We start from the raw sequence: 22,729 nt of genomic DNA, 5'->3' as shown, positions 1-22,729 counted from the left end.
TGTCTTTATTATTAGATTTTGTATTGTAAACACTGAAAACTGCAGCAGAGGGCAAATGAAAGAAGCAGCTCCATTTATCCTTTTGCGTGAGTTAGTGCATAGATTTAAATTTTTAGGAAAAAATCAAGCAAACATTTTAGCATAAGCTGCTTTCTCTTTCTCCTTTTGGGCTTTTATCTTCTGCTTGATTTTGAGTGTTTCCGTCTGGATAGCTGCCCAAAAAGAAAACGACAGAGTTACAGTAATCTCTTTACATTGTSTCCTTATAGGTTAACACCTAATACTGCTGGAACTTACCTATGTTGTTTCATTTAATTAAACYGCATCTAATCTTTGATTAGATGAGATACTAGCAGCTAAAAGCCTCATCCCTTGCTTTGTCTCACCTGGTAAGGTAACATGTAGGGGAGTGTGTAGTGAGCARAGAATTGGTGCCAACAYTGAACTTACGAGCTAAAAATCTCAYTCAATTAGWCCAGAAAATYAAGCTAATATGAGCCCTGTGAGATACAGACACAGTTCAAGAGAAATGCTGCTGACCTACATAAGCAGGTTTTCTACTGCAACAGAAGCATCAGTGCTGTATAAAACCAGGTTTTCCACCTCAGTGGGTTCTRTACTCAGAACATCAGTGTTTAAGAAACCAGCATTTTAGATATCATTCTGGTATGAATTCCAACTGAATACTACCCTGGATACTGTGTTAAATTCTTAGCAGAATTTAGAAAGAAACAGCTTATTATACCTTTGTCTTCAGGCGCTATTTCATGAGCCTTTTTAAGATCAGCCTGAAAGAAAAGAAAAATATAAATTAATGACCTGATAGAATTTTGAATTTAAGGGGGRAAAAAAAAGGTGATCATTACCAATGCTTCATCGAGATCTTTTATTCCCTGCCATCCTTGAGCCCGTCTGTAGAGAGCTTTAGTATTTGCTGGATCTATTTTAAGAGCCTGTAAATTTAATAAAATTGTCACATTAACATTTCTTATACTTCACAGCCTCCCATCTCCACAAATGGCACAATTCACACTAGCAGACAATCTTTGCAGTTGGTTTGAGGGTAAGCTGTCAAAACATTAACTGTTTAAAAAGGAATGCTATAATGCAGCACACTGAATAGCAAGTAATCAGCTTCAGTACCACTTCACCAAAAGTGGTCTTTTGTGAAGGATGAGCATACATGAGGCCCAAATGGAACAGCTGTGTGTGTGTATATATAGATGGCTGTCAAGGCTGAGGAGTTGCTGCAGTTCAAATTATCCTAACCTTGAGTCTCGCAGTGCAACTTTATATCACAGCTCCTTCCTTCGCACCAAAAACTCAAATGGCRTCATAGATAAAACAGATTTCCTGTAAAGATTTTTTTCATTGTGGGCCAGAAAGATACAYGCAAGCAATCCACCTTATCATGCTCGTGCTTCAGGAACTTTGCCAAGTTCCAGTCATTACGCCTTTTATGAGCTGAATGTTTTCAATAATGTGTATATGTCAGCTCTAATATGGCAATATCAAAATAGGAAATAGAGTGGCTGGGAGAAGAGATTGTTCCACTATTTGATTACTTTGATTATTTTTTCAGAATACGTCAGATAATCAGGTCAGCTAGCTGTTACCTTATCTTGTCTTTAAAGATCACATTTTTACTGCAGTTAGTTCTACAGCGTGTCTTTATTATTTTAAAGAATATAGTTTCTCAGTTGTTAGAGGAAAGGTCTTCACAGCAATGTGTTACTTTATTAATTTATTAACTTTAAATCATTAACAGACAACACTTTTTTTTAATCACTTCAGTATTGCCTGTTAATAAAAAGGAAATATTACTGTGGATACCTCTCCTGATCTACGTCATATAAAGCCTTCAGCCTCTTCTGTGTCAACTTCAGTTGTCTGCATTGTATACACAGAGGTAGCATTCTTTGGTTAYACTTTGACCATTGTGCTTACAGCTATTTCAAAGCAAGGTCTGTTTGAACAGGTTCAGCTGTTCATAATTCCTTATTTACAGTAAACAATGCATGTATTCAAGGTTCATTTAAATTGCTTTGGGCTTTGTGAAATAATAAAAGTGAAAGTGTACAGTTTCTCATTAACAATTACCTAGAACTTTATTASCTAATTTTAGGACACTGGTGTTCTGGTTAAAGCATGGACACASAGTTATGAGACATAAGCTAAATACCTTACAGAAGTCTGGTATAGCTATGGAGTTGCCTTTACCTCTGATTTTTTCAATCTTAAAAAAAAAAGTGAAGTGTGATTTTCTTCCCACAACAGCAAATACTACTAGTAGTAGTAATTTTTACTTGTAACACTTTTGTTTCAGTTTTTACCATTTTCTAGGTGACAGATATCCCCTTACAGTTTTCCTCTTCTTTCCTCATTCCCCATTAGTCCATTCTAAATATGGGTTTATGAAAGTTTTCCACCATCAGCAGGCTAGAAAGCAAGCCAGCTTTCTAATGACCTCTCACACACAGATTAACTGAGACTCCTGCTTTCAGCATGAAGTCCTAGGAGATGCTGCTCAGGATCCTCTACTAACAGATAAGAGCATTCTTTCCTCTTGTTTCCTTCAAAATATTAGAACTTTACTGAATTATTTAAAGTTTCATCAAATTTACTAAATTTGCACTATGTCCATGTCATGGTTTGTTTGTTTTGTTTTTTTTTAATTCTACTGGGTTTTCTTTTTTTCCATATTTATAATTACCTTGTTTCTTCCTTCCTATTTATTTTATTTCACCACTAAGCTGACATTAGAGGTTAGTTATTTAGTTCGAAAAGTCACTGCCGTGAATAAAATACAAGGCCATCATATCTAGAAGCAAATAAAACGTTTTGCTCATGCTAGTCTTCCAGAGAAAAGTATTCCTCTTTCACTGAAGACAGTTTAACTCTTTATAATGGAAAAAGTAGCTCTGCAAACCAAACTGACAATGATGTGCATTTCTTCTGGCAGTAAGCAATAGCCCTCTTTTGTGTATTTCCAATGATTCATTTAGATTTCAAAATCTTTCTAAAAARCCACATATTGGAAAGTTAGTACTAACTTTACCATGAACTTCTACTTGTTTACTTTGAAATCATAAACTTGTCACAAGAATCTTTGAAAAAAAAAGCTTTGCAGTTCCAGTCTCCCTTATCTATATGGGCCAATTCTTGATCAAAATGCTAATCATTATTTACCTCTGAACAGCTCTCAATGGCTCCCTGCCAATCTGACAGCTTTAGTTTGCAAGCACCGATGTTTAGAACACAGCTCAAAGCAACAGCTTTTAACTTCTGTTTGTCTGCCTCCTCTGCCACTGCTTCAGAAGCTTCTACATACCTGCAGAAAAACAGATTCAGACAGAACATATATTAGTGTTTCAACTTCCATTTTGTCCTGCCCTTAGGTATCTCTCCAGAGATAGGTGTGAACTGACCCATCCACATTACTTCTAAAGCAGCTTCAGTTCAACTATTACAGATATTTATTAAACTAAATACATAAAACCCATCCTAACAAAAAAAAATTAACTCACTAATGAATGTCTTCCTGTAATTTAGTGCCCCACTGTACGAGYACATTCTTTTTATTAGACGAAAGCACTATTGCAGTGCAGAATAACATTAGAATTGATCTCAGTTTATTCTCAAAAAAACACGTTGCTTATCAGTGCGAAAAAATCAACACTACCATTGCATCTTCCATGTCCATGGAAAGCTTCATCTCTTTTTCAGTCCACTCAGTAATCTTTTAATTAGCTTAGGCATTTATGGCTAAAATCTGAAGCTAATTTTACTTTGTAAAGGAATATGGTTTATGAGCATTATTAACACCGCCTTCTTCCCACTGTTTTCCTTCATGACTTTTCCTGAACTCAAAACTGATACAGGTTCAGGACTAAGCCATCTCTGTTTCACATGCAAACTTCTTAATTTAGAATGTGCTAATGATGTGGGTTTTATTTAAAAAACAAAAATTGTGCTTGCATACATTCACATTTWAGGCATCTCATGAATTAATGCAGCCTTTGAAGATCAGCCTACGTAAGTTCAAATTCTTGCATGCCCCATCTTTTTTGTTGTTTATATACAACTTTTGATCATAGAAATAAGCAATACTTAAAAAGTAAATTARATGCAGTCCCAGTGCTTGTCCCATTGGCTGGGCATCATGCAAAAGATGAGAACCCGAAGAAAGAGGAAAGAGTAAAAAGGTAAAGAGAGTTATAACACAAATCTGTATTATATTCAAAACAAATGGAACATGTGTATAGTATTTATAAATCACACCAAAACATGAAAGATTGCAACCATTTTGGAAACAGAGCTTCCGAGTCAAAGAAATCAATACAGTGAGTATGAAGGAAGAAAATAGCAAGTCATACATTTTTTTACAAAAAAAGGGGTCATTTCTAACATAATTTTGTTTTTAAAGAAAGGCTAAGAAGCAGTAAAACAAGAAAAAGAAGSGAAGCTTATGATGGTTACTGTAGGTGAAAAGAAAAAGTCAGCATTGTCAGATGGTGGGCCAGGTAAATTGTACATAAGCCAAGGTAAGAGTTATTCTACTCTTATCAGTTCTGGTGAAGTGCCAACTAAAGATCACCATCCTACATAAAATATTGGATTCTAAGATACAATAWTGGCACATTCATAAAAGTATGGCATACAAGGAAGAGCTGGAAAGCTGAGATTTGTTTAGTCTACAAATTTTACTATGCTTAAAAGTGAGCAAGACACCTGGTTCTAAGGGATGGTGTGATTATACCTGGCATTTGCCTAAGGATGGGAAGAGAAAATGGACACATACAACACAAAGGTCCTTAAAGATCCATTCCAGCCTTTTTAATGTACCATTTCCAAAAGGTTTGCATAGAAATCCTTTTTACATTGGGATTTCTGTTTCTATGGTTTCTGTGATGGGCTTTTTGAGGGTAGGTCAAGACACTGCATCTTGGGTTAATACCTGCAATTAAATGATTCATTTAATGCTTCAGAAAGACATAATTTATTTGAAACCCAGTCCATTAAAAACTCAGCTGAAGCATTTAAAATATGCCTGTATTTTTTTCTTTCATTGTTTCTGCTGGTTAACCAGTAATCCTTTAAAAAGTCAGGGTAAAGGTCAGTAAGTATAACTTTATTTTTAGGAGATGTTTATATACTTAAAGCAAAAAGCATGAAATAAGAAAGGAGCACATGGAAACAAATGCAGAAGGACCATGGTTTTGAAGGCAAGTCTGAATGATACATGGAGTCAAGATGATAGTATGGACCCTCAGGAAAAAAACAGTGATGAATGAAAAACAGCCACTTGTTCAAAAGTGGCTCTTTTGAACTTACCAATTTCCTAAACCTATTGCTTTTTATAGATCATAGAAAAAGTATTTTCCTCCCTTGCTGTCCATTAACTACCCTATATACTACTGTGYTTTTCTTCCCAGGTATGCACCAGCACAGAAAGAGCATTACAGAAGTATTTAGTCAGTTCTACTTCCTGCCTATAGCTCTTATCCAGCAATGAGTAGAAGATGCACCTTTAAATGCACAAATCGTTGCTTAATAGYAGTATTAATTTGGGTTCAGGGAACTACCTGATTGAGTGATGAGAGCCTTACCGTAAACTTTTACTATACTTTTTAGCTGCCATTGCCCAATTTTGCGATTTGAAGAAAGTATTTCCTATATTCTTTGTGTCTTCTGCTATGGCCACAGTCTTGTCAACCTAATGAAATAGATGGGAAATATAAAGTATGAATGTATTTACAAAAGAAGCCTTGAATTAACTAATGTTTAACAGTATGATCCCAGGCCCATCCTCTTCCAAGGTTTACAAAATCTCGGAATAGAAATACTCCAGTTTTAGACAAAATACTATCTTCAAACCACGCCTGTAACATTCTCTACTTTATGTAACACTAATGCCTGAAAGATGAAATTCCTAGTGGGTTTTCCACAGTATAAAAGGTGAGAAAATACCAGAGACAACATAGCAGTCCAACTCTTTCCCCTAAATGCTGCTACCCACACAGAGCTATATATAAAGGTGTTGACCTTATTCRAAGAAAAGAAGATAAGTTAACAATCCAAGTATTCAACCAAGACTGTCTTATTCCTGATGAAATGTCTTTTGCTTCTCAAAATAGTATCAGTCATGTGAACTCTGCACATTCTCAAACTGGAAGTCATATCAATACRATTCTCCTCTCTGAACACTTAAAATATCAGTGGAAGGAGAAAAGGAACAACTGCCTGTCTTTATCAAATCCATCATTTCTATTTCCAGAATCGTATACATTTCAAGTGGCAATAGTTTATAATTACTGCTGTCTATAACCACAGTTGTCTTAAGCTCTGTCAGATATATATATTGCCATTTGTAATAYTATCAGTTTACACTCCTACCCTACTAGAATTAGTAACCTAGGAAAAAACTGATCAGTGYGAGACCAGTGTCACCATGGTTTCTGTAGCTGGTTTATATGAACAGATTTTAAGTTAAAGGACACAGGCACCTGCCAACTTCAATTCTGTATCACATCAAATGCTATCCAAAAGCATTTTCATAAGCTGAAGTGCTTCTCAAGAGCCAAGGATTTTTTTTTACTACTTCAAGGCTTTTTACTATTCTATACTATTTAGAATCAACACATGCATTACCCTTTTCTTCCCCCTCTCATAAATCACTGTTTGRCTTGCACAGTTTGTCTAGGGTCACCATCAGATCCCTAACGCCCAACAGATCTTCCTCCAGTTTGAACAATTAAAAAGTAAACAACTACTGGGAATTGAGAACAACTAGCCCTGATGTAGTAAAATATTTTTAAAAGGCTGATACTTTATTTCTAATAAATGGGGCAGAGTCTGTTAAAGGGTGGATATTTCAAAAATTTTACAGAAAAAGTGWGTAGGTAACAACATGGAAGTTAGTCATCTGCAGGATGGAGTTCTARTTCTTGCAATTTGACACTACAGCACAAACTTAAGTAAAAAGAAAMCAAGAATTGAAAATAAGTATGACAATTGTAAGTAATTGAGGTTTTAGTTACTGGAGGAAAAAAATTGGTTTCAGTTAGCACTGAAAAAAAAGAGATACCAATCCCTTCCCAAAGTCTTCTYGTTCCTAAAATAGAATGTCACCATTTAATCAGGACCTCAATCTATTCTTTAAAAAAAAAGCTTAATGAACATCATCACAGACAGCATGTAACTCAGATTACCTACCAGTCTTGCAATCTGTAAAATATCTAAGAAGAAAAATACTTACATCTTTCAAGTCTATATCTGCATCTTCAGGAAAATCTGGATGAGCATCTCCAGATCCATCCTGGGGAGTAATTCCCCAATCATCTCCTTCCTTTAGCTCTCCACATTCAGCGATAACACACAACTGAAAAAATGAAGTGTAAATAGCAGTATTGCTTATTAAGACAATTTTTTTAAAATGCCATAATTTCCAAGTGCTCTTTGAAATTTTTTTAATTCCATCAAGGCTTTTTCATCTGTTGTTTGGGTGCATTCATTTCAGAAACCCATTAGCCTATCCTCATCAAAAGGTTTTTATCACACAAACTGTTGCGTTMAGAGGAACAGCATTCCAAAAACACCATACCCACGCTTACGGAGAGRTTGGAAGAMAGAAATGCACACAGAAATGCAGCAAAACACAAGACATGCAAGTTCTACTACACTAGAGAAGATGGTTCTTTCTTCAGCCACCAAGTCTTTTAAAGTTACAGAGGTATTAATTCRTCAAACACCCACAAACTGGTCTGACCTACACACAAACTGCTTTTTCAGAAACGTGACTTCTGACATAAAAATTATAAGAATTACGTATCGTTTAGGTGGGGATTGTGAATTCCACCTTTTAATTTCATCACCCATCCTACACTTCTAGCAAAGGCTTCCACCCTCGCAGCTGTGTTGAACAATAAATGGTTTGTGCAAGGGAAATGTACAGCGCAAGAACAAAARCCTCTTAACAAGGACAGTAAATGCAAATTACCAGTTAGTAAAAATAACTGGCTAAAATTTAATAGTTCTAAATATTACTCCAAGCATTTAGAAGAAATGAATATGCATCCTATAATGTAATAAAAACCATCATCCTTCAGTGCTTTGCATTTTGCTTACCTTAGCAGGATTTTCTCCTTTTACTTCAACATTTTCTAGTATTTTAACTACACCCATTCCTTTGATCACTTGGCCAAATACCACATGCTTCCCRTCCAGGTGAGGAGTAGGCACCGTTGTAATAAAGAACTGAGAGCCATTAGTACCAGGTCCTGCATTTGCCATGCTCAGCAGACCTGGTTTATCATGCTGCATTGGGGGAAAGAAAAGTCACAATCGACATTTAAAACATGTTATAAAATCATATGGAAGATTCTGTAAGGCTGTTCATAAACATTACCAGGACGGCCATAACAACTTGGTAAACCAGACCGTTACACAAAGTTGGCAACTAATTTCACCATGACTGAAGAGGACAAATGCTCAGCTCTGGGTCTTTGCTTGCCCCAGATCAATCTAACAAGCACAGCCACATGTGTGACTTAATGCTGTAACACCTGTCTGCTGCTTCTACACTCCATCCCCTGCACAGCTGCTGAGTTTAGGCAGATCACCTGAGAAACATGTGAAGTTCCTCACTGAAATATTTAAGACCACTTAGGAAATGAGGTTAAATACAACTGAAACCAACTCTAATGTTACACTGCTAAGATGGGTAAGTAATGTTAATTTTATAAGGGCTACTCCCATGAACGGTCTCTATTATTTATGGGTTGGTGGTTTTGTTTGAGGGTTTTTTTTTACTTCCTTCACTTTTCTAGAGACAGTTTTTAATCTGTTGGGATTTTTAACCATCTAATTATTTTGCCATTTATGCCATAAACTAAAAAAAGAAAAAACCTTAAACAGCCCAGTGTAAGGAGATACTGTTTATCTTGCTTCTTGGTAGTACTTCTTCCTTTTTTGAATGAAGACTTTTCTTGTCCCATCACATAGCTTATTTCGTTTTCACCTGTACCACAAAAAAGCGGTTTTTGTATGTGTTGTGAATCTCTCGTTTAACTGGCATGATAAATCCATGAAGGTATTATTCTCCCCAAGTTGGTCTGGTTATTAAGTGTAAGGAACTCAGTTTAACATAAGTCATGATGTTATACCAAGACACTGGTACACATCTAAAGCATTTATGCTGTGCTATTGCTAAAAAGCTTAATACTGTGGGAAGAAGAGGAGGGGGGGAAAAAATGATGATAGAACAGAGGACATGCAATCAGATGAAAGAGCTCAATGGGAGGTTGATTAGTTTGAGATTGAGACAGGTGTATTTAAGCATCTGGTTTGTCCCTACATTCTCTACCAGTTCAAAGAACTGGTTGTTCTGAAAATTGTTTTTCCACATAGTGTATAGATTTCCATTGTGGTAGGGAGAACTCCTTGCCTGAACTGTTCATCTGGTCATAAGGCACCATAAGTCTGAATCTTTCAGTCAGGATTTGACTTAGGAACTCTGGGAAAAGGTTCCACAGCTGAAAGCCAGAATCACACCTAGCCAACCGAAAGCTACTACAATCTTTGCTTTGTCTGTTCTAACCTTGAAATTCACCCTGGGAATCAAAGATGGCAAATGACAGAGGAGCTGTGTTCAAAAGCAAGAGAAGGCAGCTGGTAGGATTGCAGCATCCAAAAGAAATATGACATTTTGCACTGTATTTGCTGGCAGACAAGTTAAACAGAAGGGTTGCACCATAGCATATTTCTGCAAATGCTATTTGAGGCTGGTCACTGCTTCATTACCYAAGACCTGTAAATCTTACTTTCTTTCCCCCTCTCCCCAGTTACAGCTAATGCTAGACAGCAAYGGTTTGTAAACACAAAACCAAGTAACATAAAGTTCTGGTGCTGCCTTATATCTGCAGGTTTATCTTTTGTCTGGAAAGATCTGGGGGGCAAGTTGGAAATTATAGAGAGCAGTCTGGTGGTTTCAGTCTTCACACACAGAACCCCATTTCATCTGGGACCAAGTCTCAACATTAGTCCCAAATTATGACAGTCTCTATTTATAAAGAGAACTGTTGTCACTCATACATTTTCTGGCTATGTTTTGAAAAACACTGCAGACAGATGGAGTGTCTTTACCATGATGGCTTCTGCTGTCATTCTGTAAGCTTATAAAGCAAGCAAAAAAATCTGGACAAAATCAGATTCTGTGACAGATCCAAGGCTTGCAAAACTATGCCATAGTAACAGTGCTTGGGAATTGTGTAAGTTGGGTGTTCCACAATAGGAGACCCATGAGCTGGAGAAGTGACATAAAAAAACTCTAGTGGGACTGATCTGAGATGATAAGSTGACTACTGAGAGAAGTTTTGCAGTTTACTGCAATTTGCAACAGTCCATGCAAACACAAGAACAAACAGATCCAGTGTCCTCAAGCATCAAAAAAATCTCTTTGTTTTCCAAGACAATGGGTGACAATACTTTGCAGGGCTGCTGGATTAAATGCAAGATCCCATGAAKTTCTATGTAATAGAGACATTTTAACTCCCAGTGAAATCCTAACATACTTGGCAAATAGTTAACAGGAATCAAGCTCTCGAGACTCTGTACAGGATCCAAATGGGTTSTCCAACTCATCTCTGGCACTCTGACAACATCTGTTGTAGCTGAGAAGTCAGAGAAGTACAGAAATGGGAAATCATTTGCATAATGTTCATAATTACCTCTAGATCTCACGGGATAATCAAAAATGTAACAACACAAARTCTCCTTCAGGGAGGTAGATCCTGTGACAAGGACCAATGAAGCAGAGATGCTTCAGCAGCAGCACTGTAAGCACCACCAGAGCAAGTGTCAGACTTCAGAGAACACAGCTGGAATTATCTTTCTGATGAATACTAGAGTCACATTTCCAGCTATTGCTCCAAACTGAAGTCCTTTAAGTCCTATGAGGAGTGACTGATGGAGCTGGGGCTGTTTAGCCTGGGAAAAAAGGTTAAGGGATGACTTTAACACTCTCTACAACCACCTGAAAGCAAGGTCAGTTGTGTGTCAATCGCTGGCAGGTCTGTTCTTCCAGGCAAACAGCGACAGGGTRAGAGGAAATGGYCTCAAGTTGCATGAGGGGAGGTTAACTTTGGACATTGGGAAGAATTGGGAGAAAGGGCTGTTAAAACATTGGACTGGGCTGCCCAGGAAAGTGGTGGAGTCGCCACCCCTGGAGGTCTTTGAGAAATGACTCTATATGGCACTTAGTGACCTCGTCAGCTGTAGTTTGACAAGGTGGCATTTGGTGACGGGCTGGACTCGTTGATGTCAAAAGTGTTTTCCAACCTGACTCTGTTATTCTGTGAACTTGGTAAATTATTTTGAACTCTGATTAGTGGAGGATTGCTGTATTTTCTTTTCCTAAAATACTGTTTGGAGGCAAGTACAACTGCAGTCAGGGCTTCATTTTAACCACAGGACAATGATGTCTCTAAATTTTCTAGTCAGTGTTGTTAAGGTGTCCCTCATACGTTATGACATATAACATGATATGAAAATGGCTGATGCCGAAGCTGACAATTGTTACTACTGCAGCAGGAGTAACATCACTGAAACTTCACCAACTGAACAGAATTAGTGTTTTCAGTAGAGTACCATATAATGGAAGTTTTCATCTTCAAATTTTTCACCATATATACTTTCTCCACCAGTGCCGTTTTGGTTTGAGAAATCTCCACCCTGGATCATAAATTCCTTAATAACTGTAAAATAAAATAATTAGAAAATGTATTAGTAAGGCAAAAAAGGCACAAAGAAAATCCCAACAATTCTAAGAGGAAGAGCAATCCTTGTCACCAGCACCTAAATAGGACCAAAATCCATCTTTTATTTAMCAAGTGTCCCCTAAGTGCTCCTTTTCAGTTATGGGAATATCACTTGATATTTAAACATTTACCTGAAATTCATTTCAACCTGTTTACAACTCAGAGTAAACTAGTTTTGCAGAATTACTTGTAAATTTATAATTGTCAATTCATGGTAAGAACACATAGTCACTAGGAGGATCAAAAAGCCAAAAATGTCCCTTCAGTAAAGCCACTTCTTTAACAAATACTTTAAATATTATTTAGAATTATTTCAAATACTCACAGTAGATAACTTTTATTGCCAATAGGAAAACAGAGGATTTCACAGAACTTACTTCTGTGGAAAGGACATCCTTTATAATGGAGAGGTTTTCCAGTGGTAGRCCCCGTTCCTTTTTCTCCTGTACATAACGCACGGAAATTCTCAGCAGTTTTAGGTACAACATCAGCAAATAATTCAAAGACAATACGCCCAACTGAAATGACACAAAGAATGAGACACTTTTAAGTCTTGTCCTTGGCATAGTGATGCATTGAGTATTGTATGTCAAAAGAAACTAATGTTTAAAGATTTATTATTATTATTATTATTATTATTATTATTATTATTATTATTATTATTATTATTATTATTTAGATTACTATTAAATTTCCATTTTGGGGTTGCTCCATGGCAGTTGCTGGCAGAGTTACTCTGGGTTTTCAGCAAGGTAATTACCAGTAATTAATTCCCCTGTCAAGAATACTACAGGAGGAAAAGACATATTCTGCCAAAAACTAACGAAAATGCCAAATGCATTTTCTGCCCAAAAAAAGTGTGTGGGAAATCACACACACATATATTAAAGCCAAGTTATGTATTTTAATGTCCAAGCCTATTTTATGTCAATCTTAATATATACGTAGTTTGTTCAATCAAAAGGAGATACAATATAAAGAAGTCTGTTTTGTGGAGCCTTTTAGTTGATAAAAAAGTTTATGCCAAACACATACCTTACTTCTGACTCTCCTAAACCCAAATTTTACTAAGAAACAGTGGTACTTAATATGCATATGAATAATAGCTATTTACAGTTAGAGAYACCACAAGCAATTGTTAAATGCAAAGCTATACATGTTTTAACTGAAGGGAATTAAACATGAGTGGCTAAGAGATCCTATAATAGCCGATAAATGGATTCTATGCCGAACTGTCATTCCTTYACGAACTGGCTTCTCACAGAGCTATTTCTCACTCCTAGCAGCCATCATCAGTTGATGCTCCTGTTTTCTCATCAGCCTCACAGTCAATTAATTAACATAACTTCACTCTACCGGAAGCTAAATGTAAATATATTGATTCTAATTAATACAGGAATGAAAACAAATTAGAGAACTGAAAGTCAATAAAAGGCAAATCATCTTACAGACTTTCTTCTGTTATTCTTCTGAGTAACAGAATGAACAAACGAAAAGCAATATCCTGACAAGATTCAGGCAGTCCCTATCTTTATCCATGTATTAAACCTACACTTTCAAGTAGTATCCCAGCTAACTTRACGTTGTTTCCTGATTCCCATTTTGACCGTTTGCCCAGATTTCGGAATGACCTCTGGCAGCACCGGCGCTGCCAAGAGCACCAGGGCCGGCAGTTTCCCTGCGCTTCCACCCCGCATACCCCAGTGCCGGGCCGGCAGGCACTCAAGGCTCGCAGGGACAKGTCCCCCGAGCACGGTGGGGCCCAGGGCGGGAGGCCGTGAGTGGGGGGCGGCTGAGAGCGAGGCCGCGCTCGGCACAGCGCAGCACATGGAGGGAGGAGCGGGAGCGGGAGCACACGTGGGAAGGGCAGGGACGGCTGCCATGGGAACGGCGGCACGGGGGCACCGCGGGAGGGTGGGCCCCGGCTGTCACCCCCAGCCTGGCTCCCCTGCTGCCATGTTGCCTTTCTCTCCGCGCTCCTCGGGCCTGCTCGCTCTGGCGGGGGAGCCCCGGCGGGAAGGCCCGTGTTCGGCGGGGCCGCCCTCTTCCTCCGCCTCCTCCTCCTCCCGCTGCCCGGGCTGTGCGCTCGCAGCCCAAGGGGCCGCACTCGGCCCGGCCCGGGGTCCCCCCAGCTCCTGAGGGCTGCGGTCCGGCCCTGAGCCGCTCCCGCCGCTCCTGCAGCCCGGCCCGCGGCTCCGCACAGCGCGCCCGGCCCGGGGGCTCGCCCGGGTCCCGCCGCGCCCTCTGCCCACCTCGCTCGCCCCCGATGTCCACATCGAAAAAGGCGCGGGGGTTGCTGGCCTTGCTGGGCCGGACGACAGGGGTCGGGTGCCACATGTCGCAGCTGCCCGCTGGCGCGGTGGCTCCTCCCGCTCGGCCGCCCGCGATCCCGGCTGCCCGCGGGTCGGGGCCGCTCCGCGCTCCTCCCACCGGCGGGGGCGGGCGGCCGGTCCCCCTGGAGCCGGGAACCCRCAGATGGCTGCAGGCCGGGTGGGATCCTGCTCCTGCCTCTCAGCGGCCTTAAATGACTCGGAGATAATCGCCAAAGAGGGAGAATTTCGTTCTTGTAAGGGTTGTACACACACACGCGGCCTGCAAGGAGGGGAAGAGAGAAGGTTTAGGTTTTGCCTGGGTTTATGTTTTATGAGAGAAATGGCAGGCTCCGTGAAAAATGGTGACCCATGGTAAAAATGGGCAAACTGTCAAAAGTGACTATTACCCCATAAAGGTTTAGAAATGCTGAGTAACTAACTTTCATCTTCCTAAGGTGTGAAAACAAAATACGTTTGATCCCAAAGGATGAATATCGCAATAATTGCTCCAAGGCAAACAACCTCTTTCAGACATTTGTGTTTGACCTAGGAATGTGAATACTACCAATACACTTGGTTGGAACTCCTCAAGGTGTAGGATTCCCAAGCAGGTGAATGGTTCAACGTGGCCACATCCTGTACTCGATGGCATSATGGAGGGAAGGTACATGTAGCAAAAACAGAAGGGCAGAAGTGTGGTGGGGCCTGACTACTGCAAACTCATGGTCCTTCTGGGAATGCTGCTGATCAAAATGAGCCTCTTTATTTCTTGGACTCCTCTAATCCATCCCAGAAGCCTGTAGATTCATTCTCTGATTCACTGTGTCCTCCAAAAGCTTTCCCCTCTAATGCATGTCTATAGGTTTGGACTTGAGTTCATCAAGCTGGTTTTCATCTCTCTCTCAGTATGTTCTCAATATTARATGTGTCAGAGGGCAGTTGTAATTCCCAGATTGAAAGAAAAGATGAAGTAGCTTCGATATTAATAATTTCAGTCCACATACCGTGTTKTAATCATTCCCACACATCTGTACAGATGTTGGGTAGGAGAGGTGATCAGCAGTGAATGCTGTTACACATTGCATCTGGGAACCCTTAGTAGAAGGAAAAGCCATCTGCTAYCATCTGGGAACACTTAGTGAGAAATCGTGGAACCTCACTAAGGCATTCTCTCTCTGAGCCAGGTCATGCAGCTGTGTCAGGGATTTCACATGCTCCATGATGTCAGAGGCCACCAAAGCTTTGAGTCATCTGTAATTCACGAGGTATTWGGCCACAGTCACTGGCTGAGATATTTTTACCATTATGCTTAGCAGAGATGAGGTGCAGTAGTGTAGGAGAAGCGGTCCCACACYGGCAATGTGCGCTTGCTGCCCAGAAAGCTGACTGTATCCTGGACTACATTAAAAGCAAMGTGGCCAGCAGGTTGAAGGAGACTATTCTAAGTCTGCCCTTGTGAGACCCCACCTGGAGTGCTGCATCCAGCTCTGGGAGTCTCCAGCACAGGAAGGATGTCAACCTGTCAGAGCGAGTCTGGAGGAGGACATCAAGATCATGTAAAGGATGGAGGGATCATTATAGAACCTCTTCTGTGAAGAACGAGTGGAAGCTGGGGTTGTTCAGCCTGGAGAAGGCTCTGGGGGGAACTTATTGCAGCCTTTCAGTTCCTCTGGGGGCCTATAAGAAAGACAGGGGCAAACTTTTTAGTAGGGCCTGTTGTGATATGACAAGGCATAATGGTTTTAAGCAAAGGGAGGTTAATTTAGATTAGACTAAAGAAAGAAGGTTATTACAGTGAGGGCGGTGAAACACTGGAACAGRTTGACCTGAGAGGTGGCAGATGCATCATCCATGGAAATACCCAAGGGCCAGGTTGGACAGGCCTAATCTATTTGAAGATTATTGTAAGGAGGTTGGACTAGAAGGCCTTTAAAAGTCCCTCCCAACCCAAAATATTCTATGATCTCAGTGAGTCAGTTGCTAGCCAAGTGAGTAGAGTCTGGAAGAGATTTCTTTAGCAGACATCAGAGTAAAGTGTGTGTTGTTGGTGTGTGTCCCCCGCAAGAGCTGTTGGCAGCTTCCTCTCAGGAAGAAGCAGTGATTCATTCTTCCAGGAGTAGACTTATTCAGTCCCTGCAGGTTTTTTTACTGGCGAAGTAGGAATAGTCTACATTCTAGATGAGTAATTCTTTTTACACTAGTTGCTTAGAAGTCCCTATGTGCAAGGTACTTTTGAGGTACAAAGAGGCATCTCTGTGATAATTTGGAGATGTGAGCTGAACTCTAGAGAAATCAAGTGATTTTCTCAGCGTCAGTAGGAGATTCTGGAAAATACGTGAGCTGAATTAATATCTCCCAAGCACTGCAGTAGCGTAATTAGTTTCATATTAATTTATAATCATTGACAGATTGTAAAAACCAAGCATAGTGTGACTTCCGTCAAGAATTTACTGAGTGATTTAATGTTCAAATTCATAAATTATACACTAAATTTATATACAAATGACATCTTACAAAGTCAAACTTACTTTATAAAGTCCTCTAAATCTGTTTTCAAGCAGTAAAATCACCCCTGTGATCCTCACTTTGTGATCTTATAATKTAGAAATATTCCCTATAATTAAAACACCTCTTATCTTCTGATACTTCCAATCGTTTATGTAGCAAATACCCRTAAAGCCATATGTTGAAAATACTCRCTATAAMTGAATTGTCCATTAATTTTTTTAATTCAGCTATTAATTTTTCCACACATCCAGTAAAGTAGCTGGAGTATTATCAATAGATAAACATGTGTTGTGAGTGCTAAAATCCTGAAGTAAATGGCTTCAAGTACAGGTCTCCCCTCCACCAAGCACRTCATACTTGCTGGGTTGTGACCCTCTAGCCTAATTAAACTCAAAGATCAGTCTGTTAGAAAATATTTGGTTTTGCCTCCTCTTCCCTCCCTGACTAAATAAGCAATCACTGATAAATGCATAGAAATGAATATATCATTCTAAAACTGGTACTCTGATGGAATACATAACAAGCAAATGCATTTCATAAGTATTCTAGCCTGTGAAATAGAATTCACAAAAGAATAAACTGTAAAATAAAGATTATTTCTAGTTGTTGCAGACGGTGTTAAGACAGGCAAATATGTTCACATACAGACTCAGATTCTTTTTGTTTTTCTTGCTATTTTCATCTTTAAATCTGTATTTGACACTGTGAAGACAATTGACGTTTAAATATGCTAATTCCACTGGAAAGTGAGTGTTTTGACTCAGTGCAGGACTGCATTGTCTAAGGATATTAAAAGCCATTTTTGTACAGAAGTAATCATATGTCTGTGGGGTTTTCACTGGACTCAATTGCAGCTTCAGAATATGGTGCAATACTGATGGGATCCATCTGAGAAGTGACTGAAACACATACCTCATCAGTTTTGCAGAACAGCTATCAGGAAGCTCCCAACATGCAAACATTCTTGGAAAGGATGCTTTCACTGCTTGTTGTGAAAGAGAGCAGCCACTCAGCCTTCCCTGCGCCGTGTGACACACAGGGTGCATCATGTGCTATTCCCATGTGACCTGGCACATCAAGCATGTCACCTTCATAAGACACATGAGACAGGAAAATTAAATCTGGTTCTTCACCATCAGGTTTATTGTTACCCATCTGCACCAAGTCTTTTTCCRCATAAAATTGAATAAAGAGGTCCCAGGTTAAACTCATACTGAGCAGTCATTAACTCTGTGCAGATTCCTCTAAGTTGAATTAAAATGCAGTGTTGAACAATGAAAGAACCACATGTTCTTGTCTGAAGATGTTTTAAAAAGGAATTTTTCCACACAGAGCTGACATGACAGAAACTGAAAATAAAGTCATGCATTTTCTTGTCACTAACCTGCAGATATGCTGAATCCTRAAGAAATGGTTAAGGACCAAGCAAGAATAAGCAGACTTTTTGGGTCTGTATTTTAAGTCTGCTTAAAACATAGTTTAGAGGCAAATGTCCAGAGCAGTATTTAGGACCTTGGGATGTGAGGAGGCATGGAAGAGAATGCCTGTGACTTCTGATAACAACAGAAACCATGGCTTGCAAGGAGAGGCCCAAAGTGTCAGCTAGCAGCTGGTCTCTGCTGCAACACTTCCAATGCAGGATGTCAGTTTTGTTGCTAAATTCCTGCCATCAGTTTTGATATAAATGTTCTGATATTACTGAAATTTCATGCAAACACACGTTTATCACAGTTGCCACCAAAAAGTGTTGAAATATCAATTATGATGACTGAAATATCAATTATGACTGCAGTCTTTATTGYGTGGAAAACAGTTTTGCCATCTGCATTTGATGTGGGTAGGATGGAGTCCAAGGTGAACTATATCTGCACGGACTTGAAAGACAAAAGTGTGACCGGCAAAARGGGAAGCCCATGGTGGATTTCACCATTGACATTCTGGGGCATGAAGAATTCCAGCTAGACTTTGGGTGAAGAGAGAAGCAAGAGACTTAGAAATACCATCTACCAATGCCAAGAACTTTGTTAAGAGGAATCAAACCAAGTTCCAAACAAATATTTGAACATTGACAGGTATGTGCATTTTCAGACTCTTCTGGARGAGAAAGCAGTGTACCCTTGCATTAAGAAATTTGACAAGATACATATGTACAGTAGTGATTTCAGAGGACTGTAAATACCTAGTACTTTCACACAATCCAATTCTCCCCATATTACTTGATATTTATATTGTGGTGATTAAAATCACATCATTAAAATCATCTGGCCATTCTCTTTGCTTTTAACACCAAAGACTATTGAAAACTAAATATTTCATTACATACRTCAATATTTCCCAGTAATTTTGAAACAAATTAATATTTCCCTTCAAACTGTCTTTGGTTTTTAACTAACTGTGTGATCTGTTAAAAAGACAGTGAAACTGCTTAACTGTATTATGGCAGCACCTTTGTGGCTCTGTTCAGGAGCTGGGAAAAGTTGCTGCAGCAACAGCTCAAGTTATGTAATGTTTCAGTGAAGGATGAGTAAGCTGGTTTGCAGGGGGCTGCAATCCCAAGCTTTCCTTTTCTGCCAGTTTCTGTCTCTGCTTGTGAAGTGAAATATATTTTACAAAAGGTTTTTAATCCTCTGTGGAAARTAATTTAGATTTAAAGTTCTAAATAGTAATAACATTATGGAGAGAGAGTAATTCTAGTATTTCTTAATATCACATTTTACTTAGCATGTTTGAATTYGCATTAAAAACTGGATTTTATTTATTTTACAGAATGAAAAATGTTGCTGATGCATTGCAAAGTGTAGCAAGACTTATCTGTGTTCATGTAACCTAAAAAGCAGGAATCACCACACTAAGCAGTGAATCATTAACAAACATCTTGGATTGACAAACTTTTTGTTAAATCTTCAGAGTTTACCTGTTCTGGTCTCTGGCTTCTCTTTGCAGTACCTCCAAAGCCTCATTCTGACAGAGGTTTAGGAGCATTTTGGAGTTGTGCATTCAGGACTGAGCACAGTGGAARGAAAGCATCCATAAAGGAACTCAACATTTCATTCAGGTACAAGTGATGGGGAGGCAAAGTGTGACTCAGGAGGCTTGGCTTTTAATCCTGCCTGTCCTGGTTATCAAACCTCATCCCTACATTTTCAGGAGAGAATCTTTAGAGAGGTTTATGCACTGTRAAACATTGTTATGCTTTTCCAAGCATTCAACTATCCCCGGATTTGACAGATCTTTTTTCAAGATTGACAGTTTCTTAACAAAATCCCATCTATTTCTGCATTGAGAATCTAGCTCCTTTTCTACTGAAGTTTAAACAATTCAATTTTTCCCTCTCTGCACATAAAGAGTCTGACCCTCAGGCAGAATATCAGTTTTTGATTTTTAAATGCCATTTTTATTTCCTATATTTCCTAGAAGGATGAGGGCTGTAGACACATTATCTTGCTGTAAATGATCTTTTGCCACTTTTTTCCCCTATATTTCCTAGTGTAGACACACTATCTTGCTGTAAATGATCTTTGTGTGATAGCTGGTATGGCTTTTTTCTTTACATCTGCTTGTATTTTGCACTCTGGGGTTAGTGAAAAATCACTGCATTTACTTTTCCAGGTGCTCTTTATAGCCAAACTCTGTTTGGGGTGTGAGTGTGACACTGTGTACTGATTGTGAAAATTATTTTTTAGTCCTTTGCTGATTCTTCTGGTTTTCCTTTTTTTTTTTTTTTTTTTTTTTTTTTTAGGAATAGCCTTTAGAACACTAGTGTCTTAATGTGTTGTTATCCATTTCAGACACATTAACAGAAAACACTGAGAACTAATTTTGCACTGAGCATCAGCCAACATGTAGGGTGCATTTACTGGCATACAAAGTGGATCATTTTCAGATGAAACTAAACCAGATCTTTTTCAGAAACACATTCAGTGTTCTCCAAGCACTGACATGCATTCTGCTGACAGGACCAGACACACCCAGTCCAAAATAAAACCCTGTAAAATGTTTGTGTGTGGACATTGGGAGATAACTGGTTGTTAGCCTCTGATTCCACCCTCCACTGGTAAGCACTCCTTGCTAACACTGATGGACCATAAAGTGGCAGCCATGGTGTTTGGAACTTTAAAGTTTCTCCAGACTGTTCTTAGAGAAATACAGTCCAGTGATTATTTCTGGAGCTGGATGCCTGGATTCTCATTTGCATTGATTACTGTGTCAACTATGAAGTCTTTCATCTTGTCAAGCCACACCCTGCTATTCACTTCCCTTTCTGTGCGCTGTCATCAGCGTACCCTCTCCCTTTTGTCCTTCAGTTTTGGTCAAGTATTGCCCAAGGTCAATCAAGGGTTGGCGCTAATGACTGGGGACATTTGGTGATTATGGTGAAAGTAAAGAATGAAAAGCAGTAACAACATCCAAGCTGAAAGACTTACACTGGGTATTCATTCCCACAGATGRAGTGGTTAAAGCCCTTCTGAGAATGGACCTCTGTGCAGGATCATTTGAGCATTACAAGATTCAATCTGGTATTATCAAGGGTTCAGCTGATCAGATTATCAGGCAAGTAGACCATCACCTCTTATTTTAAAGAGAAATCAGCTTCTCTAGACAGCGAAAGGCTGACTCTGAAATACATCCACCCACCACCTCTTCTACCACTACTAGATGTTGGGTTTGAAGACAAATATTGTAACAATTCATATAAACTTTTATAATAACCASCATTTTCCATGTCTCATCTTCCAGCTTCCTAAGAAGAGCATGAAGTCATTTTGATCTGCTTTTCAATGGGGTTTGYGGGSGATTTGTTTGTTYGGTGGTTTTTGTTGCACCACACTATGCAGTGACTTAGCTGGTTGAAAATGAACATTTGAAGTCATGTTCTCTTGGTGGCTGCATCGAGGTGTCATTCTGGCAAAATCACACAAACAATCCTTTCCCCCAAATTAAACAAACATAAAGCTCCAAATGATACCTAAATGCTGTAGCCTTATCTAATTATTTGTGAATGTAATAGATCTGTTTAACAGAAATGAGTGAAAAGTGGCACCATCCCTGCAACAATATTGCTGCTTGCCTGGTCAAAGGCTGAAATAAAAGTTTGGCTTCTCCAAAGGAATCTCAGTACTTCTACAATTACATGCCAGAGATCTCTCCATTACAGATATTCTAGTCCTGACTAAGGAAAAAAATGGGAAAACCTTCCTGGACTAGTGACAGATTGGTGCATAGAGCAAAACGAGGGATGTGAGCTTCCTGAAACCGAATGGATTTTTGTCAGTCTGTGGGTTTGGCTGGTGTGAGGACGATGGGAGGCCAGTCGGACACCACATTCTGCTGTCAGCCCCACCAGGGAAGCAGCCTCTTCTGATGCAGGCAGTGCTTTGTTTGTCCTTGCTTCACTGCACAAATATTTGTTTTAAATCACAAACATATGATTTACATGTGTACATACACAGGGCACACATATGTATACAAACACAGTTCTATACATACATGAAATGTATTGTAAAAGATACCTGATCCATGTGTGGGTCTGGATGTGGATGGAAAACAATATAAACTAGCAATGTGCACTTGCAGCCCAGAAAGCCAGCCAAATCCTGGGCTACATCAAAAGCAGGGTGAGCAGCAGGTCGAGGGAGGTGACTTTACTCCTCTGCTCTGCTCTTGTGAGACCACACCTGGAGAACTGCATGCAGTTCTGGTTTCTCCAGCGTAAGAAGTTGGAGCTGCTGGAGCAAGTCCAGAGGTGGGCCACAAGGTTGATAAGGGGACCGGAGCACCTCTGTTATGGAGACGGGGTGAGAAGGTTGAGACTGTTAAACCTGGAGAAGGTTGTGTGGAGACCTGACAGCAACCTTCCAGTAGCTGAAAAGGGGCTGCGTGGAAGCTGAAGAGGGACTCTTTGTCAGAAACTGTAGTGATGGAACAAGAAATAATGGGTTCAAACTGAAACAGGGGAAATMTAGGTTAGATATTAAAAAGAAATTCYTTAAGGCTGTTGAGGCGCTGGAACAGGTTGTTCAGGGATGTTGTGGATGCCCCAATCCTGGAGGCGTTCAAAGCCAGGTTGGGTTAGAGCTAGATAAACCGGGTCTA

General features: G+C 39.5%; 1 protein-coding gene across 1 annotated transcript; it reads right to left on the bottom strand.

Annotated features, from left to right (window-relative positions):
• Positions 1-11: 11 nt before the first annotated feature.
• On the bottom strand, positions 12-14,241 carry PPID (peptidylprolyl isomerase D). Its single transcript, XM_057375667.1, has 10 exons — positions 14,069-14,241; positions 12,194-12,334; positions 11,647-11,753; positions 8,128-8,316; positions 7,259-7,381; positions 5,610-5,716; positions 3,190-3,331; positions 867-953; positions 746-788; positions 12-212 (listed from the first exon to the last, which is right to left on the bottom strand). Exons 1-10 carry the CDS (start codon positions 14,151-14,153, stop codon positions 124-126), a joined length of 1,113 nt encoding a protein of 370 aa, XP_057231650.1. The 5' UTR covers positions 14,154-14,241; the 3' UTR covers positions 12-123.
• Between the last annotated feature and the right edge of the window lie 8,488 nt (positions 14,242-22,729).

The sequence above is a fragment of the Malurus melanocephalus genome, unplaced genomic scaffold (genome assembly GCF_030028575.1).
Source record: "Malurus melanocephalus ecotype Western Australia unplaced genomic scaffold, MMel_1.1 scaffold_9, whole genome shotgun sequence".
Classification (NCBI taxonomy): domain Eukaryota; kingdom Metazoa; phylum Chordata; class Aves; order Passeriformes; family Maluridae; genus Malurus; species Malurus melanocephalus.
Note: the sequence above shows the minus strand (reverse complement) of the source record. Positions and strands in the feature narration are given on the sequence as shown.